This window comes from Leopardus geoffroyi, chromosome D2 (assembly GCF_018350155.1).
Source record: "Leopardus geoffroyi isolate Oge1 chromosome D2, O.geoffroyi_Oge1_pat1.0, whole genome shotgun sequence".
Lineage (NCBI taxonomy): Eukaryota > Metazoa > Chordata > Mammalia > Carnivora > Felidae > Leopardus > Leopardus geoffroyi.
The window spans coordinates 56,988,385-57,008,042 of record NC_059334.1 but is presented as its reverse complement, the minus strand read 5'-3'; the positions used below and the strand labels follow the sequence as shown (position 1 = coordinate 57,008,042).

Genomic DNA, 19,658 nt, shown 5'->3' with positions numbered 1-19,658 from the left:
GGCCAGCCGGTGATCTGTAGCCCCTGATGTCAGCCATTAACTTCTTGGTTGGGGCCCAAGTGAGCACAGACTTGGCCCTGACTGCCTACTCCCTTGGCAGGGCAGTGGAGGAAGGCCTGACGTACAAATTCCACGCGGCATGGAGCTCTGTCTTGCAGCTGCTGTGTGTCTTCTTCCAGGCGTGTGGGAGGCAGGCCCATCCTGTGATGAAGAAGGTGAGCTGGGGAGCCGCTGGGGCCAGGACATGAGGTGGTGACTGGGCTGTCGGACTGTGGGCTCCCAGAGAGGTCCTGTGTCTAGCACCTCTGCACTTTACCCCACTTTACACTCCCGATGGCGCCCACAACAGGTGCCTAGTACTGTGTCTTCAGGAAGGTGACCGAGCCAACATGGGGGAAACAGAGGGGTAGGACCTCCCCCAGCCTCTTGTCAGGAGCTGCTCACTAGTGCTGGCTTGAGTGGATGGCTTTGAGGAGGGAACCAGTATGACTCTCTCACCCCTACCCACTATCTTTTTGTTTTTAATTCTCTAAATTTTCTATTACAAGGATTATAGTGTTTTAAGTAGCCTTAGGTCCCAGAGAGGTTATTACAGCCCAGAGTAAACCACTTAAGGATAACGGATTCCCTCAGGGATCCTCTCCAGCTCCAGGAGAGGGTAGGGGCCTCATGGGGCCTGCACTGACTCCCACCATTGCTGGTTGGAAGAAAGGAGCCACCCTGGGATGGCAGGGGCTTCCTCAAGAAGCCTGGCTCCTGATAGATCAGGTTGGCAAACATGACTTCCTACAAGTGAGGCCCTGGGAGGCTCTGGGGGGCCAGAGGGCACAGCTCTGTCTTGAAGGGCAACCACCCCTCAGCGTCTGCTAATTTGCTAATTGTCACATGTGGGTCTGCCTTTTTGCCTTTGCCAATGTTTCCATTTTTCTTTCTTTTTTATTCTTTTAAAAAAATGTTTTAATGTTTATTTTATTTATCTTTATTTTTTTTTAATGTTTATTTTATTTTATTTTATTTATTTATTTATTTATTTATTTTTTTAATTTTTTTTTTCAACGTTTATTTATTTTTGGGACAGAGAGAGACAGAGCATGAACGGGGGAGGGGCAGAGAGAGAGGGAGACACAGAATCGGAAACAGGCTCCAGGCCCTGAGCCGTCAGCCCAGAGCCCGACGCGGGGCTCGAACTCACAGACCGCGAGATCGTGACCTGGCTGAAGTCGGACGCTTAACCGACTGCGCCACCCAGGCGCCCCTTTAATGTTTATTTTAGACAGAGAGACAGAGTACGAGCAGGGTAGAGGCAGAGAGAGAGGGAGACACAGAGTCTGAAGCAGGTTCCAGTCTCCGAGCTGTCTGCACAGAGCCTGACGCAGGGCTTGAACTCATGAACCATGAGATCGTGACCTGAGCTGAAGTCGGACACTTAACCAACTGAGCCACCCAGGCACCCCTATTTTATTTTATTTTTTGAGAGAAAGAAAGAGAGAGAGAGAGAGAGACACAGACAGAACATGAGTGGGGTAGAGCAGAGAGAGAAGGAGACCCAGAATCTGAAGTAGGCTCCAGGCTCTGAGCTGACAGCAGAGCCTCACGTGGAGCTCAAACCCACAGACCATGACATCATGACCTGAGCTGAAGTCAGACACTTAACCAACTGAGCCACTCAGGCACCCCCCGCCCCCACTTAAAAAAAATTTTTTTTAATGTTTACCATTTTTCAAGATAAACTGGAAATCTACATTTGTACATGAAATCTGATTTTTATATGTTACTAACAAATACAGAAATTTTTTTTTTTGAAAGAGCATGTGCAAGCAGGGGAATGGCAGAGAGAGAGAGAGAGAGAGAGAATCCCAAGCAGGCCCCAAACTGTCAGTGTAGAGCCTGAGGCAGAGCTCAGACTCATGAACTGTGAGATCCTGACCTGAGCTGAAACCAAGAGTCAGACACTTAACCAACTGAGCCACCCAGGCACCCCAGAATTTTTTTTTTTTTTTTTAATTTTAGAGAGAGAGCCAGTGGGGGAGAGGAGCAGGGGGCGAGAGACAGAGAGTCTTAAGCACCTCTGTGCTCAGTTCAGAGCACAACATGGGGCTCGATACCACGAACCTGGGATCATGACCTGAGCTGAAATTAAGAGCCGGATGCTTAACTAACGGAGCCACCCAGGCGCCCCAAGAACACAGAATATTTTAAAATCTTGGGGTTTGGGGAGAGGTCAGACTTCTCAACAGGTTAAATTTGGTTGTTGGTTTGTGATCTCTGACCTAGAGTTTAACCTGGGCCCATGCTCCCGACCTCATCCTCTTAGAGACTTTGGCCCAGACTGAACTATGGGTGCCTGTTCTGTCAGCATGCCTTGATGTATATTCTCTCGTCTTTTGTCTCCAGTGCCTTCAGTCCCTGTGTGACCTGCGCCTCTCCCCCCACTTCCCTCACACGGCAGCTCTGGATCAGGCAGTGGGGGCTGCAGTGGCCAGCATGGGACCCGAGGTGGTTTTAGAGGCTGTGCCTTTGGAAATTGATGGCTCTGAGTAAGTGTGATCCTGTCTGGCTTTCTGTGGGGCCCTGGGGTATTCAGCCAGCTCATTCTTCTCCAGCAGGGTGTTCACTCTCGGGGGTGAAGTCTGTGTGTATCACTTGGGGGTCAGCCAGAGAGGCCACGGCAGGGCTTGGGCTGCTCCTTGGCTCAGCAGGTGACGTGCTGCTGGGCATGCTGCCTTCTAGGATGTCACCTCCTCCTCACTGGCCCTTTTCTATGTCCTCCCAGAGAGAATCTAGATTTCCCGAGGAGCTGGCTGCTGCCTGTCATCCGGGACCACGTCCAGGAAACACGACTTGGTTTCTTCACCACCTATTTCCTGCCCCTGGCTACCACCCTGAAGAGCAAAGGTATAGGCCCCACCTGAGTCCTAGAGCCTTGACTGGAAGGAGCCAGGAAGGGCTCCTTGTCCAGCACCCCCAGCCCTGGGACACTGGGCAGCATCCCTCTGCCAAGCAAGTGGCCAGCCAGTGCTTGAGGGCCTGCCTAAGGAGGCTGTCCCTCACTTTGCTTTGAGGCCTGGCCAGGCATGTTCCCTGTGGCAGGCTCACAATGGCTCCTTCTCTTGCTAAGGAAATAATTAGAGAAGTGCACGCCAATTTATATATATGCAGGGCTGTTCCTAGTAGAAATCTGACACAACGTACGTGTCCCTCAGCAGGGTTCTGGTGAATTTAGTCCCACTATGGGCCATGGCGCGGTCTTTGTGAGGAAAGGGAAACCTTGTGTGGGAACGGGCATGTTTAGTAGATGGTGAGTTGAAAGATTAGATTCAGATCTCAGCTTAGCCACGCTATGGCTGGGTGACTTTGGGCAAGTTGATTTAATTCTTCTGGGTTTGCTCCTCATGAGTAAAATCAGGGTGATAATTGCCACATGCAGATTAAATAAAAAAGTCACATACATACCTATTCTACAGCCTACCGCTTAGAAAACTTGTCAAGGTAAACTGGGTTTCAGGACATATGTATATATAGTACAGTCCTGTTTATTATGCTTTTAAAAGCCGTGTATGTGTTTAAAGAAATATAAAAAAGTCAGAAGAAGTGATGACTATCCCTGGGGGAGTAAGATTATCAGGAGAAATCCATTTCCTATTTTATGGTATTTCAATTTGTGGGGAGGGAGGAATCACCCAGATTCGTGTTTTCATTATTGGACTTTTGCTTTTGATAAAAATGAGGCCTGCTGGCGCAAAGGGTGCCCAAGGTCCCACTGTGTTCTTGTGTCACACTGCAGCAATGGACCTGGCCCAGGCAGGCAGGACGGTGGAGTCCAAGATCTATGATACGCTCCAGTGGCAGGTGAGGGGTCAGCCAGGGGGATGAGGGTTGGATGGTGCAGGGGCCGTAGTTGCTGGGCGTTACTGTCCTTTATCATCCCCCCTCCCCAGGTCTGGACCCTCTTGCCTGGGTTCTGCACAAGGCCTACGGACGTGGCCGCCTCCTTCAAAGGGCTGGCGCGGACATTGGGCACGGCCATCAGTGAGCGCCCAGACCTGAGGGTCACTGTGTGCCAGGCCCTGCGCACCCTCATCACCAAGGGCTGTGAGGGGGGTATGTATGGGCTCTGGGGTTTGGGGCTAGTAGGGGAATGATTGCAATGGCCCGGGTCCCCTGGCCTCCTCTACCTCACTGCCTGAGCCATAGCGAATCCTCTGCAAGGACATGGGGCTTCTGCTGGGGACCCAAAGAGTTAGTGACACGCTGAAAGCTGTCCCTTTTCCCTCTACTGCCACTGTGCTGACATCTGCTGGGTGTTGTCCAGTTGGTGTTAAGGGCTTTAGTGGGTTGCTGGCTCTTGGCTGATGCACAGGACAGAGGAGCCATGGAGGAACATAGAGCATGGTGGCACCTTTTGTCCTGGAGAAGCCCCAGATCCGTAGGGTCCAGGTCCTGTCACGGGTCCTCCAAAAGGATGCCTCTGGGCTGTAGCCTCAGCAGCCCCTTTGGGGCAGGCTTGACTCCTGCCACTTGCATGCAAACTTTGGTCCTCCTGTCAGAGGCTGACCGTGCGGAGGTGAGCCGTTTTGCCAAGAACTTTCTGCCAATCCTCTTCAACCTGTATGGGCAGCCTGTGGCAGCCGGGGACACCCCAGCCCCTCGCCGGGCCGTGTTGGAAACCGTGAAAACGTACCTTACCATTACAGACCCTCAGGTGAGCTGGTGGAGGAGAGGGAGGAGCTGTCGGGTGAGTGAGGGCTGGGATGGGGCCTCATCCACCTCATGGATGGGGTGGAAGGGCCTCACCCACAGGGCTCGCTTGGACCTCTGCCACCTGCGAGACAGGCCACCAGATACCAGTGGTGGCTGGGTCAAGGCTTCTGAGTGGAGGGGGGCAGGGTTGGAGAAGAGAATGCAGTTCTGTGACCTGCTCCTGCTCTTTATTTCTCTCTTCACCCCCTCCCTCCTCTTCATCCCCTTGGGGGTGCCAGTTGGTGAACAGCTTCCTGGAAAAAGCCAGTGAGAAGGTGCTGGACTCTGCTAGCTCTGACTTCACCAGGTAAAATGCCCCACGTGAGTTGAGGCAGCCCAGGGAGCCAGAGGGTATGTCTAGCAGAAGCCCTGTAGATTCTCTCTGGAATTATTTAGGAAAGTCTTGAGTTATTGAATGTCCCAGCTCTACCGTGGGACCTATCTGGCTCCTCTTTCCTGGAGGGGCATTATAGCCTTCTAGGGAAGGATAAGGACCCTGGTGACACATTGCCCAGGTTCAAATCCCAGCTCCACTGCTTAGAAGCTAAGTGACCTTGGACAGGTTACTTACCTACTCCGTGCCCTCTGTGTCCTCATCTGTGAATTAACCATGATAATAGTACCTCCAACAGGGTTGCTGTGAGGACTGAAGACTTTAAGACACATAAAGCACCTGGAACAGCATCTGGTACCTTACGGGTGCTGATTCGGTGTGAACTGTGGTGATTGCTCACGGGCTCCTTCAGGACCCCTTTTCGTCCTCACTCTGACTTCTCCCACCTCCTCCGCTCCCAGTAGGTATAAGACACTGATAGTCTGTGCCCTTCTCCAGCCCTTCTAAACCCATCCTTCGCCTCTTGCCCTGAGCAGATTGTCTGTCTTGGACCTGGTTGTGGCCTTGGCTCCTCACGCGGATGAAGCTGCCATCAGCAAGCTGTACTCTACCATCCGGCCCTACCTAGAGGTGAGACATGCAGGCTGGAGTTGCATATGACCACACTTGGGGGAAGCGGGGGCTCTTTGGAAAGGCAGGACCTGTCTTCTCGTCTGGACCATGTAGGCAGATACAGAAGTCCAGGGCAGGGCCACCTCAGCTCAGGAGAGGTGTCCTAGGGGGAATAGCAGCTCCTTTGCAATAGCAAGGAGTTAGGGCAAGAAGGGGAGAGGAGAGCGCTGCAGCTGGAAAGGTGAGCGGGCACACGGGCCTTGGTACATTCTGGGCATTGCAAGTTCTCCCTGCTGGATGAGCATTACTTGAGGCCAGTGAGTGGAACGGATTGGAGGGCTGGGGTGGCTTCTGTCCTTGCAGCGTCCTCTGCCTGACCCACAGCTTCTCACCATCCATGCTCAGCCGGCCCTCTCCTCAGACCTCTTGAGCTGCAGAGGTGGGCTCAGGTTCTGAATTTCCCCAGTGCGGGTCACAGTTAATGGTGGCTGCTCTGTGACTGTAGTTGCATAGTGGCGTGTATATGTGTGTGTGTGCACGGGGTGGGTCGGGACCCCCAACCTCCCTTGCTCACCCATCCCTGAGCACCATACACCCTCCCAGAGCAAGGCCCATGGGATACAGAAGAAGGCCTACCGAGTGCTGGAGGAGGTGTGTGCGAGCCCCCAGGGCCCTGGGGCCCACTTCGTGGAGAGCCACCTGGACGATCTGAAGAAGACCCTGCTGGACTCGCTGCGGAGCACTACCTCGCCTGCCAAGAGGGTGAGGCCTCCAGGGCAGCCGCGCTCTGCCCACAGGACGATGGGTGACACCAGGAGAGGACCACCTTAGAGAGAGGGGCCTTTGGGGGCACAGGTGGGATTGAGGGGTCCTGACTTTTGTTCCCCCCTGCCCCGCAGCCCCGTTTAAAGTGCCTCATACATATCGTGAAGAAACTCTCAGCTGAGCATGAGGAGTTCATCGCTGCCCTTGTCCCGGAGGTGAGGGGTGTAGGAGGGGTGTGTGTGTTTTGAGCAGTTCCTTGGAGTTGGCTTCTGAAGACCTGTCAGGATCAGGGGAGAACAGTATTGGGGTTGGGGTGGCCTCAGTTCTCCGCCTGTGAGCTTGGGTGCCCCCCCTGCCCCTTTCTGCTTCAGGCCACCAACCAAGCCTATGGTGGCCGGCTCCAGAGCGCATGCTCAAGGGGTTGTCTGGGCAGGTGATCCTGTGTACCAAGGAGGTTTCGGTGGGTGCTCGGAAGAATGCTTTTGCCCTGCTGGTGGAGATGGGCCATGCTTTCCTCCGGTTTGGCCCAAACAAAGAAGGTAAGGTGTGGATGACCCAGGGCCGGGATGGGTGCTTGGCTCACGGGCCTCTGGGAGGCACCCCTCCAAACCACTGGCTGCGGACCTGGGCAGGCTGCTCCTCTCTGGCCAGAATCCCTTCCCTGAGGGGCCCAGCGTGCAGCATGCAGAGTGCTGTGCCCGGATGTGATTATCCTTATCTCGCCTTCCAGAGGCCCTGCAACGCTACCTCGTCCTGGTGTACCCTGGCCTCGTGGGCGCTGTGACCATGGTCAGTTGCAGCATCCTGGCCCTGACCCACCTCCTGTTTGAGTTTAAAGGTGAATGCTGCTTCCTTGAAGGCCTGGGGAACCCTTGGGGTAGGAGGATGCCCAGAAGGTCAGGACAGGGTCACTACCAGAATGGGAGAGCTACCACCTTCCTTCCTCGGGGGAGGGAAGAAGAACCAAAAGCAAGCCTGGCTGCCTCTTGTCTCCTCCGCTGCCTGTGTCATCTTCCCTGCCCGCCTGCATGCCACTGTCAGGGTGGATCGGAGGAGCTCGAGTCTCATGCCCAGGTGTCAGTCCTGGTTCTGCCTCTTACCAACCGTGCCAGACCTTGAGCAAGTTTATGAACCTTTTAGAACTTCAGTTTCTTATCTCTAAAGTGGGGGAGAAAAACTACCTTCTCACAGGATGGCTATACTCTAGGGAGAGTGACTAGGACCGTGCTGGGCACACAGAAGTCCCACAGATGTTAGCTCCTCTGCATGTGACCGGGCAGGGGTGTTGCGTCTGGATGGGGTTTTGGGTGTCTCTGACGGTGGCCCTTTGGTGACCCCAGGTCTCATGGGAACCAACACAGTAGAGCAGCTGCTGGAGAATGTGTGCCTGCTCCTGGCTTCCCGTACCCGTGATGTGGTCAAATCGGCGCTGGGCTTCATCAAGGTGGCGGTAGTTGTCATGGATGTGGCACACCTGGCCAAGCATGTGCAGCTGGTGGTAAGTGGCCCCCTGGCCCCGGCGGGGGGCAACATGGCCTCTGGCCTGCCAGCATGGACCCATGAGCACTGAGGCCAGCAGGTTCCAAACATTTGTCTAGCTGTACGCTGTCTTGTCTCACAGAAGGTCGTGCAGGAGCTCTGGAAAGGACCGGTAGGGTGATGCCCACCCAGTGGGGGTGAGGAAGGTGCATGGTGCCCAGGCTGCTTCTGGTGACCCCTCTTCCCCTCCACAGAAGCAAGGGCTCTGCGGGGCAAGGGTCCGTGGGCAGGGCCACCCTTTGTTTTACAGATGGAGAAACTGAGGCCAGAGATTTCCCCAGGTCACAGTGTTGGTGAGAGTGGTCCTGGGACCAGAACCCAAAGCTCAGGACTGACCCTCGGGGCTCTCCCCCAGCAGGGCCACGTCTTGCTTTCTTTTTCCCCTCTTGCATTTTGACCTTCTGGGTTTGAGGAAGCTCCTCTGGACACCCCTGCTGGGCTGCAGAAGGGCCTGAAGAGCCCTCAGCTGGGCACAGGGTGTGTCGCCTGCTGGGTCTGTCCTCCAGACTGTCTGCCCGCTACCTCCACTGTATCGGTTTTTCACTTCCAGCTGGGTTGGGTCACATCAGACCTCTGGGTTCCTCTTGCCTTTTGTCTTCGTATCTGGGCTTGGGTCAAGGTCGCTTGCCTGTGCCCTCCCCTGCCTGCAGCCCAGCTGGGGACCAAAGATCCAATGATGAGAAGTGCTAGAGGAGTAGTCTGTCCTAGGGTTCCAAGAATTGATAAGAGCCTTCCTTTCCTTTCCTTTCCTTTCCTTTCCTTTCCTTTCCTTTCCTTTCCTTTTTTTTTTTTTTTTTTTTTTAATATTTATTTATTTTGGGAGAGAGGGAGAGAGAGAATCCCAACCAGGTTCTGTGCTGTCAGGGCAGAGGCCAAAGAAGGGCTTGATCCCACGAACCACAAGACTATGACCTGAGCTGAAATGAAGAGTCAGAGGCTTAACCTTAGACCGAGCCTCCCAGACACCTTTATAAAGGCCTTTTAAAGGATCGGTGGGGCCCTGCGCCTCCAGCCCCATCTAGAGACACTGCAGATAATGAGATCTGCCACCCACACATGGGCCCCAGCCAGGCCTGATGAAGGTGTGAGAATAGTCCGGCCCGAGACCAATGCAGGGCTCAAGAGAAACCTGGTGGTGTTAGGACAAAGTATGGGCCATGGAATTAGATAGACCTGGACCTGGACCTGGGCCGACTGCTGCCTCTGACCATGTAGCAGCCACTTAACTCTCTATGCTTCAGTTTCTTCATCTGTAAGAAAGGATGATAGTGTCTGCCTCATGGGGTTCTAAGGGTTAAGTGAGGTAATGCAGGTTAGGTGCCCAGCACTTTCAGAAGTCTCTAAAGCTATAACCTTGGTAGGATGGTCGTGGATTGTCATGAAGGAGGGTTTAGGGGAAAGGTGGAGAGCTGCCCAGGTTGTGGAAACACGATTGGACCAAGGGGTAGCTGGGCTGCTCTGACCCTCACCCCTTAGCTGGGCCTTGTGGGTCCTGTGTACCTGGTCTGTACCGTAGTGAGAGGGCAGACAGGGTGGAGGGCGCCCCCAAAACCTCGGTGCTCTGCCCACCAGATGGAAGCCATTGGGAAGCTCTCGGACGACATGCGGCGGCACTTCCGCATGAAGCTTCGGAACCTGTTCACCAAGTTCATCCGCAAGTTTGGGTCTGTGCTCTGGGTTGAGGGGGAGCAGGGGAGGACTTGAGGGGCTTCCCATCCCAGCAGAGAGCCTGCAGAGAAGGAGCTGGGCTGGGGGACTGAGTCCCTTTCCCGTGGCTGGAAGGGCTGTGGCTGAACCCTCCTCTGGGTAGCACTCTCTGGCCAGTGCGCCTCACCAGCCCCTCGTCCCTCAGGTTTGAGCTGGTAAAGGGGCTGCTGCCCGAGGAGTACCACAAAGTCCTGGTAAACATTCGGAAAGCCGAGGCCCGAGCCAAGAGGCACCGTGCTCTGAACCAGGCTGCTGTGGAAGAGGAGGAGGAGGAAGGAGAGGAACCTGCCCAGGGCAAAGGTGACAGGTGAGGCCTGTGGTGGGGTCCTGGGGACCTGGTCTCCCTCAACCCGCAGCCTGCCCGGATCATGCCCAGCCACCCCTGCCTCTCCTGGGAACACCCTGACTTGGGACTTCTCTGCACTTAGCATCGAGGAGATTTTGGCCGACTCGGAGGATGAGGATGCCGAGGAGGAGGAGGAAAGGGGCCAGGCCAAGGAGCGCCGGAAGCTGGCCCGACAGAGAAGCCAGGCGTGGCTGAAGGACGGTGGCGGGGATGAGCCCCTCAACTTCCTGGACCCTAAGGTGGCCCAGCGAGTCCTAGGTAGGCAAAAAGTGGCTGGCACATGAGTCGAGAAAATACGCTTGCCTTGCCAAGGTCAGGGGTTAGGGTGATTTCCAGAGCCCACCTCTCACCGCCATGTGTGCACATCAGTGCGCTGCAGACACCCATCCGGGGCACAGACCTGGGCTTGTTGGTTTGGATGGGGCTGTGGGTGGGTTAGACTGGCCTTCCGCCTCCTCAATGCTCGACTCTGCCACACCAGCTACCCAGCCTGGGCCCGGCCGGGGCAAGAAGAAGGACCACGGCTTCAAGGTGAGTGCCGATGGCCGCCTGATCATCCGGGAGGAGGACGATGCTGCCACGACCAAGATGGAGGAAGAGGAAGGCACTAAAGGTGGGACCACCATCCATTCTAGGGGCACAGCTGCTTCTGGAGTGAGCAGCGTTACACTCACTCGGTCGTTCATTCACTCATTTGTTTATTTGCTCATTCATTCCGGGACCACTGGTTGGGGAAGTGTAGATAAATACAGATAATGAGGGGCTTGTATCTAAGACAACTTCCTCAAACATTTTGAATTTCTCAAACTTTTTTGACCACATTGAGAAAGCTTTACGTTGCAATCTAGCCACCTATACGATACATACATAATTCAAACAGAACTTTCAAAACACTCTACTTCCTCTTGACTGTGTGTGATGCACTTTTTTGGCCACTGTTCTGTATCTTTCCTTCTCCCTCTTCTCCTTTTCTTTTTTTTTCTTTCTTTCTTTTTTTTTTTTTTTAATATAAACTTCGCTGAGACCATGAAGCTCATTTAGAGGTAGAACCAGACTTAAGAGGTTTAGGGGTGGCAGCCCCCTTCCTGACTGCATGATCTCCTGTTGTCCAGGGGCCACTGTGGTGTGAAGTCTCCGAGTCCTGTTTAATTTTTCCTGCTTCCTCTCCCCCATGTCATCTGTTAGATCAAAAAAGCTTCAGTCTTTAAAATTGATCTGCCTTCCTCTTTTTTTTTTTTTTTTTTTTTGGTTCCCACTGCCATGATCCTTGGGCCCTTGACTCACTGCAACCTCCTAACCAATATTCTCACTGCATCCCCTGCACCCAGCTTACCGGCTGTGTGACTGTGGACAATTATTAACCTCTCTGTGCCTTAATTTCCTCACGCCAAAATGGGCTTAATACCAATACCTACTTCAGATGGTTGTAGATGAAATGGGTAGCCAGAGCAGCCAAGCACATGCTTGGTGTAACGGTGACTACACTGTTTCCTGATCTGGTCACACCACTGTCCCCTCTCGCCACTTTGTACTTTCCAGGCTCTTGCTCCCTTCTTGGCCCGTATGTCCTTGGTGCTGAGAACACCTCTCCCCCTCTTTCTGCCTCTCCACTTTTTTTTTTCCTTAACGTTTATTTATTTTTGAAAGAGCACAAGTGGGGGAGGGGCAGAGAGAGAGAGGGAGACACAGAATCCGAAAGACTCCAGACTCTGAGCTGTCAGCACAGAGCCCAACGTGGGGCTTGAACTCATGAACTGTGAGATCACAATCTGAGCCGAAGTCGGATACTTAACCGACTAAGCCACCCCATCTGCCTCTCTGCTCTTAAGGATCCAGCCCAAGGGTTTTTATGTGGCCTTTCCTTGGCCCCCAGCTTTCCGGCCCTGTCCCCCAGCGCTCCCAGCAAGCTTGGCCACTGCCCAGGCTGCGGCTCTTAGTCCCATGTTGTCTCGTGGCATTATTTGCTAGTTGATTGACTTTGCTGGAGTTTGTCTTCCCTCCAACTGGTTTGTTTCGTACTTTTAAAAATACGTATACCGATAGCTTTTTTTTTTTTTTTTTTTCAACGTTTATTTATTTTTGGGACAGAGAGAAACAGAGCATGAACGGGGGAGGGGCAGAGAGAGAGGGAGACACAGAATCGGAAACAGGCTCCAGGCTCTGAGCCATCAGCCCAGAGCCCGACGCGGGGCTCGAACTCACGGACCGCGAGATCGTGACCTGGCTGAAGGCGGACGCTTAACCGACTGCGCCCCCCAGGCGCCCCCACAATTTCTTTAAAAAGCTATCGGTAGGGGCACCTGGGTGGCGCAGTCGGTTAAGCGTCCGACTTCAGCCAGGTCACGATCTCGCGGTCCGTGAGTTCGAGCCCCGCGTCGGGCTCTGGGCTGATGGCTCAGAGCCTGGAGCCTGTTTCCGATTCTGTGTCTCCCTCTCTCTCTGCCCCTCCCCCGTTCATGCTCTGTTTCTCTCTGTCCCAAAAATAAATAAACGTTGAAAAAAAAAATATATAAAAAAAAAATTAAAAAAAAATAAAGAAATTATGGTGGGGGCACCTAGGTGGCTCATTTGGTTAAGTGTCCGACTTTGGCTCAGTTCATGATCTCACAGTTCGTGAGTTCGAGCCCCGCGTCGGGCTCTGTCCTGACAGCTCAGAGCCTGGAGCCTGTTTCCGATTCAGTGTCTCCCCCTCTCTCTGCTCCTCCCCTGCTCACAGGCTGTCTGTCTCTCAAAAATAAATAAAGATTAAAAAAGATTAAAAAAAATAAAAAAAATAAATTGTGGTGTAAAGTACACATAATGTAAAACTTACCACATTAACCATCTTAAAGCATGCAGTGGAGGGGCGCCTGGGTGGCTCAGTCGGTTGAGCGTCCGACTTCGGCTCAGGTCACGATCTCACGGTTCGTGAGTTCGAGCCCCGCGTCAGGCTCTGGGCTGATGGCTCAGAGCCTGGAGCCTGCTTCCGATTCTGTGTCTCCCTCTCTCTCTGCCCCTCCCCCATTCATGCTCTGTCTCTCTCTGTCTCAAAAATAAATAAACATTAAAAAAATTAAAAAAAAAAAAAAAGCATGCAGTGGACTAGTGGTAAGTATGTTTACATTGTTGTACAGCCAACCTCCGGAACTCTTTTCACCTGTTAAACTGAAAGTCTCTACCTGTTAAACGACAACTATTGCCCCCACCCTAGACCCTGACAACCATCATTCCAGAATCTGTCTGTAATAATTTGAATTTGAATATGCATCTAGGTACCTCACGTAAGTGAAATGATTCAGTATTTGTCTGTGACTAGCGTGTTTTACTCAGCATAATATCTGCAAGGTTCACCCATGTTGTAGCATGTCTCAGAATTCCCTTTGTCTACGCAAGCACTTTGCCCATTTTTTTATTGAGATGTTTCTTTTGTGTTGTTGAGTTTGTGGGTGGTCTTTACGTAGTCTGCTAGTCTGTGTAATCCTTTATCTGTATGGTTTGAAAAACCATTCTCTCATGCATTCTGTAGAGTGCATTTTCAGTCCGTTGATGTGTTCCCTGATGCACAGAAGTTTTAAAATTTTGAGATAGTTTTTTTGATCTATTTTTATTTTGGTTGCCTGTGCATTTTCTTGATTCGTACTTCTTTGGCTCATCCCCCCACAGAGCTCAGCAGGTATAGCGAAAAAACAAAAAGGATTCTCAAGTAGGAGAATGAGGCTGTCCTCTTGGCAAAGCAGAATGTATGTGGGGCTGGGGCACGCGTGACTCCCCAGGAAAACCAGGGCTTTCTTAGGGTCTTAAAAAAAGCTGTATTTGTCTCAGGAGTAGGAATACGACTTCCTTGAGGGGCTGTTGTCCCTGGGGCCTGGGAAAGATAAAGTTGCAGTCAGTGTTCAGGGGTCTTGTCTCCCACAGAAAGATGCAAGTTTTCTGGAGTTGTCAGCTCCGTCAGCCTGCTGAGCCAGGGGGAGGCAAGGTGAAATTTGCATGGGCTTTGGGAAGTCAGAGGTGCTCCCTGTGTGCTCACAGGACTTTCTTTTGGTTCCAGGGGAGGATGAAGAGATGGCTGACCTGATGGAAGACACGGGTGTCAGGAGTGTGAGTACTTCCTCTGATGGGGGTGCTGGGCCCTCAGGGCAAAGCCTTGGGCTGACAGCTCTCAGCCGTCTCTCCCCCGCCCACCTCCCACCCACCCCCACCTGCCCTGCTTTCTGAATGCACAGGAGCGCCTTGAAGCTGTGCATAACAGATGGTCCAGAGGATGTGGTGTGCATGTACAGGGCACAGTGTAATGGCCGACTGCTCTGTGGGGCGTGGGAGAGGGCCCAAGGCACCTGATGCTTCCGTGTTGGTGGAGTTGTCCAGCTGAAGGAAGAGAGACAGAGCCCTGTGTGTCTCTACCGAGGGCATGTGCTGGGCAGGCTGCAAAGGCAACAGCTGGCCTATGTGTTCCCAGGGCAGGTTCCTGCAGGGAGCCGTTGAGGAGTGCCAAGGGGCCCGTGCGTCATCTCACCTAATCCTCATAAGAGACGGGACTCTATCCCCGTTTCTAGAGGAGGCTTATCCTGCCCAAGTTCACAGGGGTTGTTAGATGCAGATGGGATTTAAACCATGGCCTTCCAGCCTCCTGAGCCCAAGAATTTAACCTTGGTATCTCCCAGGGTGGAGTGCAGCTTCTCACCTGCCCCACCTGAACCAGCAGGGTGATGTGGGCCCAACCCCTCACCGTCCTTCCCAAGCCCAGTGAACAGCACTTCTGAGGGCGTCTAGGAGCAACGTCTTCCCTCTGCGTCCTCTCGGGGCCTGGCCAGCCCATCCAGCCTTCCTGGGTGTCCCATTGGGGGACAGCTGCGCAGGCGGGGATACAAAATTAGCAGTGCAGATGCAGGTACTGGGGTCCCATTTCGGCGTCAGCCTAACCTTTCAAACTCAGCTCCTCACCTGTGAATCTTGTGGAATTACTGGGTTGGCTTGATGAGATTGGACACAGCAAGTCCACAAGTATAGTTCCTGATGACCTTTCCCCCAGTTACTGCTTTCGTGAATGTCGTTCACGAACGCCCTATCCCTGGCCAAATGCCCATCTTCCCGCCAGGGCCAAAGAGGTACCCGGTTATCAGAGCATTGCACCCACGTAGAATTCCTGGGTGAAAATCAGACATAAGAGATCAGAGAGTTATGGGGTCAGAGGGTAGCCGGGGGTCTGAGAGGCCTCTGATGCAGGAAGCTTCCTCTGAGTAGGAGCGTTGCACCAGCTAAGCTGAGGTCAGGGTTCTCAGACAGGTACTTGTTGCCCTGGGACGGGAGTTCTGTGTGAAGCAGGCAGATGAGATTGTGGTCATGGCCTGGGCTGGAACTTACTTCTGCACTGCCTAGTTGTGTGATCTTGGATAGTTCTTTACCCTCTCTGAGCCTTGGTGTTCCCATCTGAAAGTGGGGGATTGAGTGCTTGGCAGAGGACCTTTCCTGCTGGCATAGTTTGCAGTTGCTTTTACTATGAACATTAATGAGGATGATCGTGTACCCTTGTTAATGAATTTTGTGCACCACGTTATAGAAGAAACATCAGAAGCTCAAACATCAGAAAGAGGCTGACGATGAGGAGCTGGAGATGCCCCCTCAGTACCAAGGTGAGACTTCCACTCTTCCCTCTTGGGACACTGTGTTCCCTGTCCCCTGCATTAGACAAGGCAGTAACAGGCAGAACCACAAGTTTGCATGGCATGGCCCGATTGTAGTCAAGTCAGCACCAACAAAGATTGGCTGATCTGCCTCCCAAGACTGGTCTGGGGGCTGAAAATGTTTGGGATGAAGAAGAGTCTGGGGGGATCTGTGCATGGAACCCCCAGCCCTTCTAGAGAGCCCCTGAGCCCCATCTCTGTCCCACCCACTTAGGCCTTCCATGAGGCTTGCAGCCCACCCCTTGTTTTCCTGGGAGGTGTCTGTCTCTCTTGTCCAGCCCTGAGTCAGGCTGGGTTTGGGAGACCACTTCAGCCTGTGTTGAGGATGGCAGCTGGGAGGGTCAGTGGTGGGCCTGCCCAGGGGATTCCCCTATACATTTGTCTCTGGTCCCCTAAGCTGTTCCTTTTCCTGCAGCAGCTGCTAAAGACACCAGTGTGGCTGCGAAATGCCAGGGGAGGCCTCTGTTACTCACCTCTGCCTCCTTCCCCTGAGGGCAACCCCTGTAGCAGAACCCCTGCTATATATCTGGAGGTACAGGGGCTCCTGTAGAAAGTCCCCAATCCCAGGGGCTCCTGGGCGGCTCAGTCGGTTAAACATCCGACTCTTGATTTCAGCTCGGGTCGTGATCCCAGGGTCGCGGGATCGAGCCCTGAATCAGGCTCTGTGCTGAGTGTGGAGCCTGCTTGAGATTCTCTCTCTCCCTCTGCCTCTCTCCCCTGCTCACACGTCATATGCGCGCGTGCTCTCAAAAGTTAAAAAAAAAAAAAAAGAAGCACGGTCTCCATTTCCAGCCGCAGGTATGTTCTCAGAGCCTTAAGGCATCCTAACCCAGCTGGAGAGCTTCACGGCTTCCCACTCTGTGGCCCCACAGGCCAGGGCCTAGTTTACCTACTCTGCTCTGAGGTGGTGTGGTGCAGAACCAGATGATGTGGAGGAGGCCTGGGTTCAAGATTGCTGGCTCTTAGCTCTGTGGCTAACTTGGCCCAGTCCTGCTGCCTCTCTGAGGTTCTAGTTTCTCATCTGTAAAAAAAAAAAAAAAAAGTGGGATTCATCTGGCTCATCTAAAAAGAGTCCTCCTGAGTCATCCATGAGTGTGTTGAAATCCGGACCGGAAATAACAAGTGACCTTGGAAGCACCTGGATTTCTGTAACCACAGTTTTCATGTCTGTACAATGGGACAGGAGCTGCCTTTCTTTCCCAGTGTTGTTGTGAAGCCTGAATGAGATCAAGCCCGAAGTACCTCATTTTATAGACAAACTTAAAAGATCCAGAAATTAAGAGACTTGCTGAGGTTAGAGCTGGTAGTGGTAAATCAGGGAGTCGAACCTGGGTCTGTCTGACTTCAAAGCCTGCGTTCTTTTCTCCTAGGACAAACGGAACAGATTTAGCTTTGGAGACTGGGGTGGTTCATGTTAGTGGAGAAGGTGTATGTCCTCAGAGGTCATTGGTAGGTCTGTGTGGCTTCAGGTCAGCCTGAGGAGCCCACTGGTCTTAACTGTTAAGCCACTAGACAGTCCCTTCTTGAGGAAGGTCTTTGTCCTTGGTTGGTAGGGGACAGAGCCATTGCTAGCCTTGATTTCTCTGCTCCCCGGAGGCTCTGTAAAGACAAGGTACCCACTGCCTTCTCCCAGGAGGAAGCTGCCCTGGCTTTGCCTGATTCATGGTCTCTGTGTTCCCCCTCTAGCTGGAGGCTCTGGTATCCATCGCCCTGGGGCTGAATACAAGGCCAAGGTAAGAGCCATGGGTAGGGACAGAGCCTCTGGGAAAGGATGAGGGTAGCTGTGCCCATCACCCTTCTGGAGAGCCACCTTTGTGGAGCCAGACTCCGGCCACACCGAGGGGCACACTGAGGTCTTGTTAGCATTTAAAGTCCATGCCTTTGTTGGTTGGCATTCCTGAACTACAGGAGCCCTTTGGTGCCACCAGGGCACAGAGTGAAGGGGAGGACATGGGGTCTGTTAAGTCAGGGGCAGGGAGGAAGGGGAACCCTGTACTCCTAGTTGACTCTCTCTCTCTGGCTGAGCAGAAAGCAAAGGGTGACGTGAAGAAGAAAGGTCGGCTCGACCCTTACGCCTACATCCCCCTCAACAGAACTAAGCTCAACCGAAGGTACAGTATTGTGCGGGGTCTGGCTGGGGCAGTGGGGGTGGGGAGCTCAGTGCTCCAAAGAGGGGAGGGCCTTATTCTCAGTAAACTCTCAACTTAATCGCTCCAGTGTCTTCCAGTTTTTTTTTATTTTTGCTTTCTAATGTGCACCTTCATGTAGTTGGTGCCCACATGCGTTATTGACTTGAACTGCTCTTGTAAGCAGGACAGCACCTGTGCCCAGAGCACGTGCTGCCCACTGCCAGGCAGCACCCTTTCTCCCCAGTTCCCGCTAATGCTGGGGGAGCCATTGGTCAGCATTATGGGAAGAGAGACCACCTGTCTTCAGGGAGACGTGACCCTCTGTTCCTTGTTCCTGCAGGAAGAAGGTGAAGCTGCAGGGCCAGTTCAAAGGCCTGGTGAAAGCTGCCCAGCGAGGGTCCCAGGTGGGACACAAACTCCGCAGAAAGGATCGTCGGCCCTAAAGCCTCGAGGCCCCCAGAGCTGCCCTGGGACCCAGCGTAAGGTCTCTCTGCAGCTTCCAAGCTGCTTTGACATCAGTTCCAGATACTGAAGGTTCTGGCAGAGCCTGGACTCGGAATGACTTGCTGGACAGGGCTTGGCTTCCAGAGAGGCACCCAGGATTTTGGAAGCTCCAAACAGGAGCCGCCCTTTAGAGATGTCCCTAAGGCCTGGAGGTGGGAATGTGGCCTCGCTGCTTGTGAATCGGCCAATGAGGCAGCTGTGCTTTCTGCCCAGAGCAGCCATGCGCACCAGAGCAGACGGTTTCCTGTTTCTTCTAGCCGCTTATAGCCACATGGCACTTAGCCTGGCTGTTGGCTGGGTGTGGAAGATTTGCTGTGATCGGATGTAGAATAAACATGGACCGCCATGCATTTTCCCTAGAAACACTGTGTTTTATCACCTGCCCCTCCATGGACAAGGACTGTGTCCAGTTACTGGCAGCAGTGGCTTGACCTCTTCTTTTCCAGTCCCAGCATCCAGTCTAAGGCATAGCAGGTAGCCCTAGGTCAGGCCTTAGAACTTGCCCACCTATGTCAGGAGGTTTTCCTGACTTCACTTAGTGTCTCAGTCAGAAAGTGACATTTGGAGGGGCAGGAGGGGCAGTGAATGCTCTGGGGCTGGTCTGTAGAGACAGAATAGGAAGGAAGCAGAGGCTTGCCCCTAGGCACAGGTTTCCTCGGCAGCTTTGTTCATTGATTCACTGAAGTTCATTGATTCACTGAGCCCCTCTGAGTGCCGAGTGCAGCCTGATCACCCACCTCCCTGATCATCATGTCCTGTTTTTCCCAGACAAATAGACAAGTTGTGGAAAGAGCAGCATGATTCTCACCATCCAGCTTTGTTGGTCTGGAGCATTGCTCCTGAGGTCACTTTATCGGCCATGGTACCCCTGTGTGTGCTTTCCCAACAGGCATCAAGAAGCAAGGAACCCCAGGGCTAGTCCCCCATCCCCAGTAGGAAGAATTGTCCCCTGGCATTTGATCCATAGTTTTTCTCCTCTCAAATTCTCCCCATTTGACATGAGACACCCCACCCCCTCCACCACACATGCTCAATAGTTTCCATTCTAGTTTCATGCCCTTGGCTCTGATAGTGCTCCCAGGAGGCCCTGTGCACAGTTCCGTTCATCCTCCAAGGGAGCTCTAGTCTTGACTTGATCCATTGACCCCCAAATTAGAGCATTTCCTCCCACTGAATCTGGAATGAAGAAGTGGAGAGGAACCACACTTCACCCAGAGGTGGTGCTCTTTGCATGCCTTGTTCACAAAGTCTGGGCTTGGAGAGCCAGGAAGGTGGTCTAACCGTGATCCCCATGGTTACTCTTATGGACAAATCAGGCCTAT

At 53.1% G+C, this 19,658-nt stretch overlaps 1 protein-coding gene across 2 annotated transcripts in view; it reads left to right on the top strand.

Moving 5' to 3' along the window:
- The window catches only part of RRP12 (ribosomal RNA processing 12 homolog), a 30,911-nt gene extending 12,225 nt beyond the window's left edge, over positions 1-18,686 (top strand). For both annotated transcript variants that reach the window (XM_045438415.1, XM_045438416.1), the window contains 22 exons: positions 101-215; positions 2,395-2,537; positions 2,774-2,895; positions 3,785-3,849; positions 3,939-4,101; positions 4,548-4,702; positions 4,980-5,047; positions 5,611-5,704; positions 6,290-6,448; positions 6,586-6,666; positions 6,885-6,990; positions 7,182-7,289; positions 7,792-7,949; positions 9,563-9,654; positions 9,843-10,004; positions 10,126-10,301; positions 10,525-10,656; positions 14,071-14,120; positions 15,580-15,652; positions 17,390-17,436; positions 17,732-17,814; positions 18,173-18,686. In XM_045438415.1, coding sequence (XP_045294371.1) covers positions 101-215; positions 2,395-2,537; positions 2,774-2,895; positions 3,785-3,849; positions 3,939-4,101; positions 4,548-4,702; positions 4,980-5,047; positions 5,611-5,704; positions 6,290-6,448; positions 6,586-6,666; positions 6,885-6,990; positions 7,182-7,289; positions 7,792-7,949; positions 9,563-9,654; positions 9,843-10,004; positions 10,126-10,301; positions 10,525-10,656; positions 14,071-14,120; positions 15,580-15,652; positions 17,390-17,436; positions 17,732-17,814; positions 18,173-18,275 — 2,455 coding nt within the window. In that variant the 3' untranslated portion in view covers positions 18,276-18,686. The remainder of the gene's footprint in view (positions 1-100; positions 216-2,394; positions 2,538-2,773; positions 2,896-3,784; positions 3,850-3,938; positions 4,102-4,547; positions 4,703-4,979; positions 5,048-5,610; positions 5,705-6,289; positions 6,449-6,585; positions 6,667-6,884; positions 6,991-7,181; positions 7,290-7,791; positions 7,950-9,562; positions 9,655-9,842; positions 10,005-10,125; positions 10,302-10,524; positions 10,657-14,070; positions 14,121-15,579; positions 15,653-17,389; positions 17,437-17,731; positions 17,815-18,172) is intronic.
- The last annotated feature ends 972 nt before the right edge of the window (positions 18,687-19,658 follow it).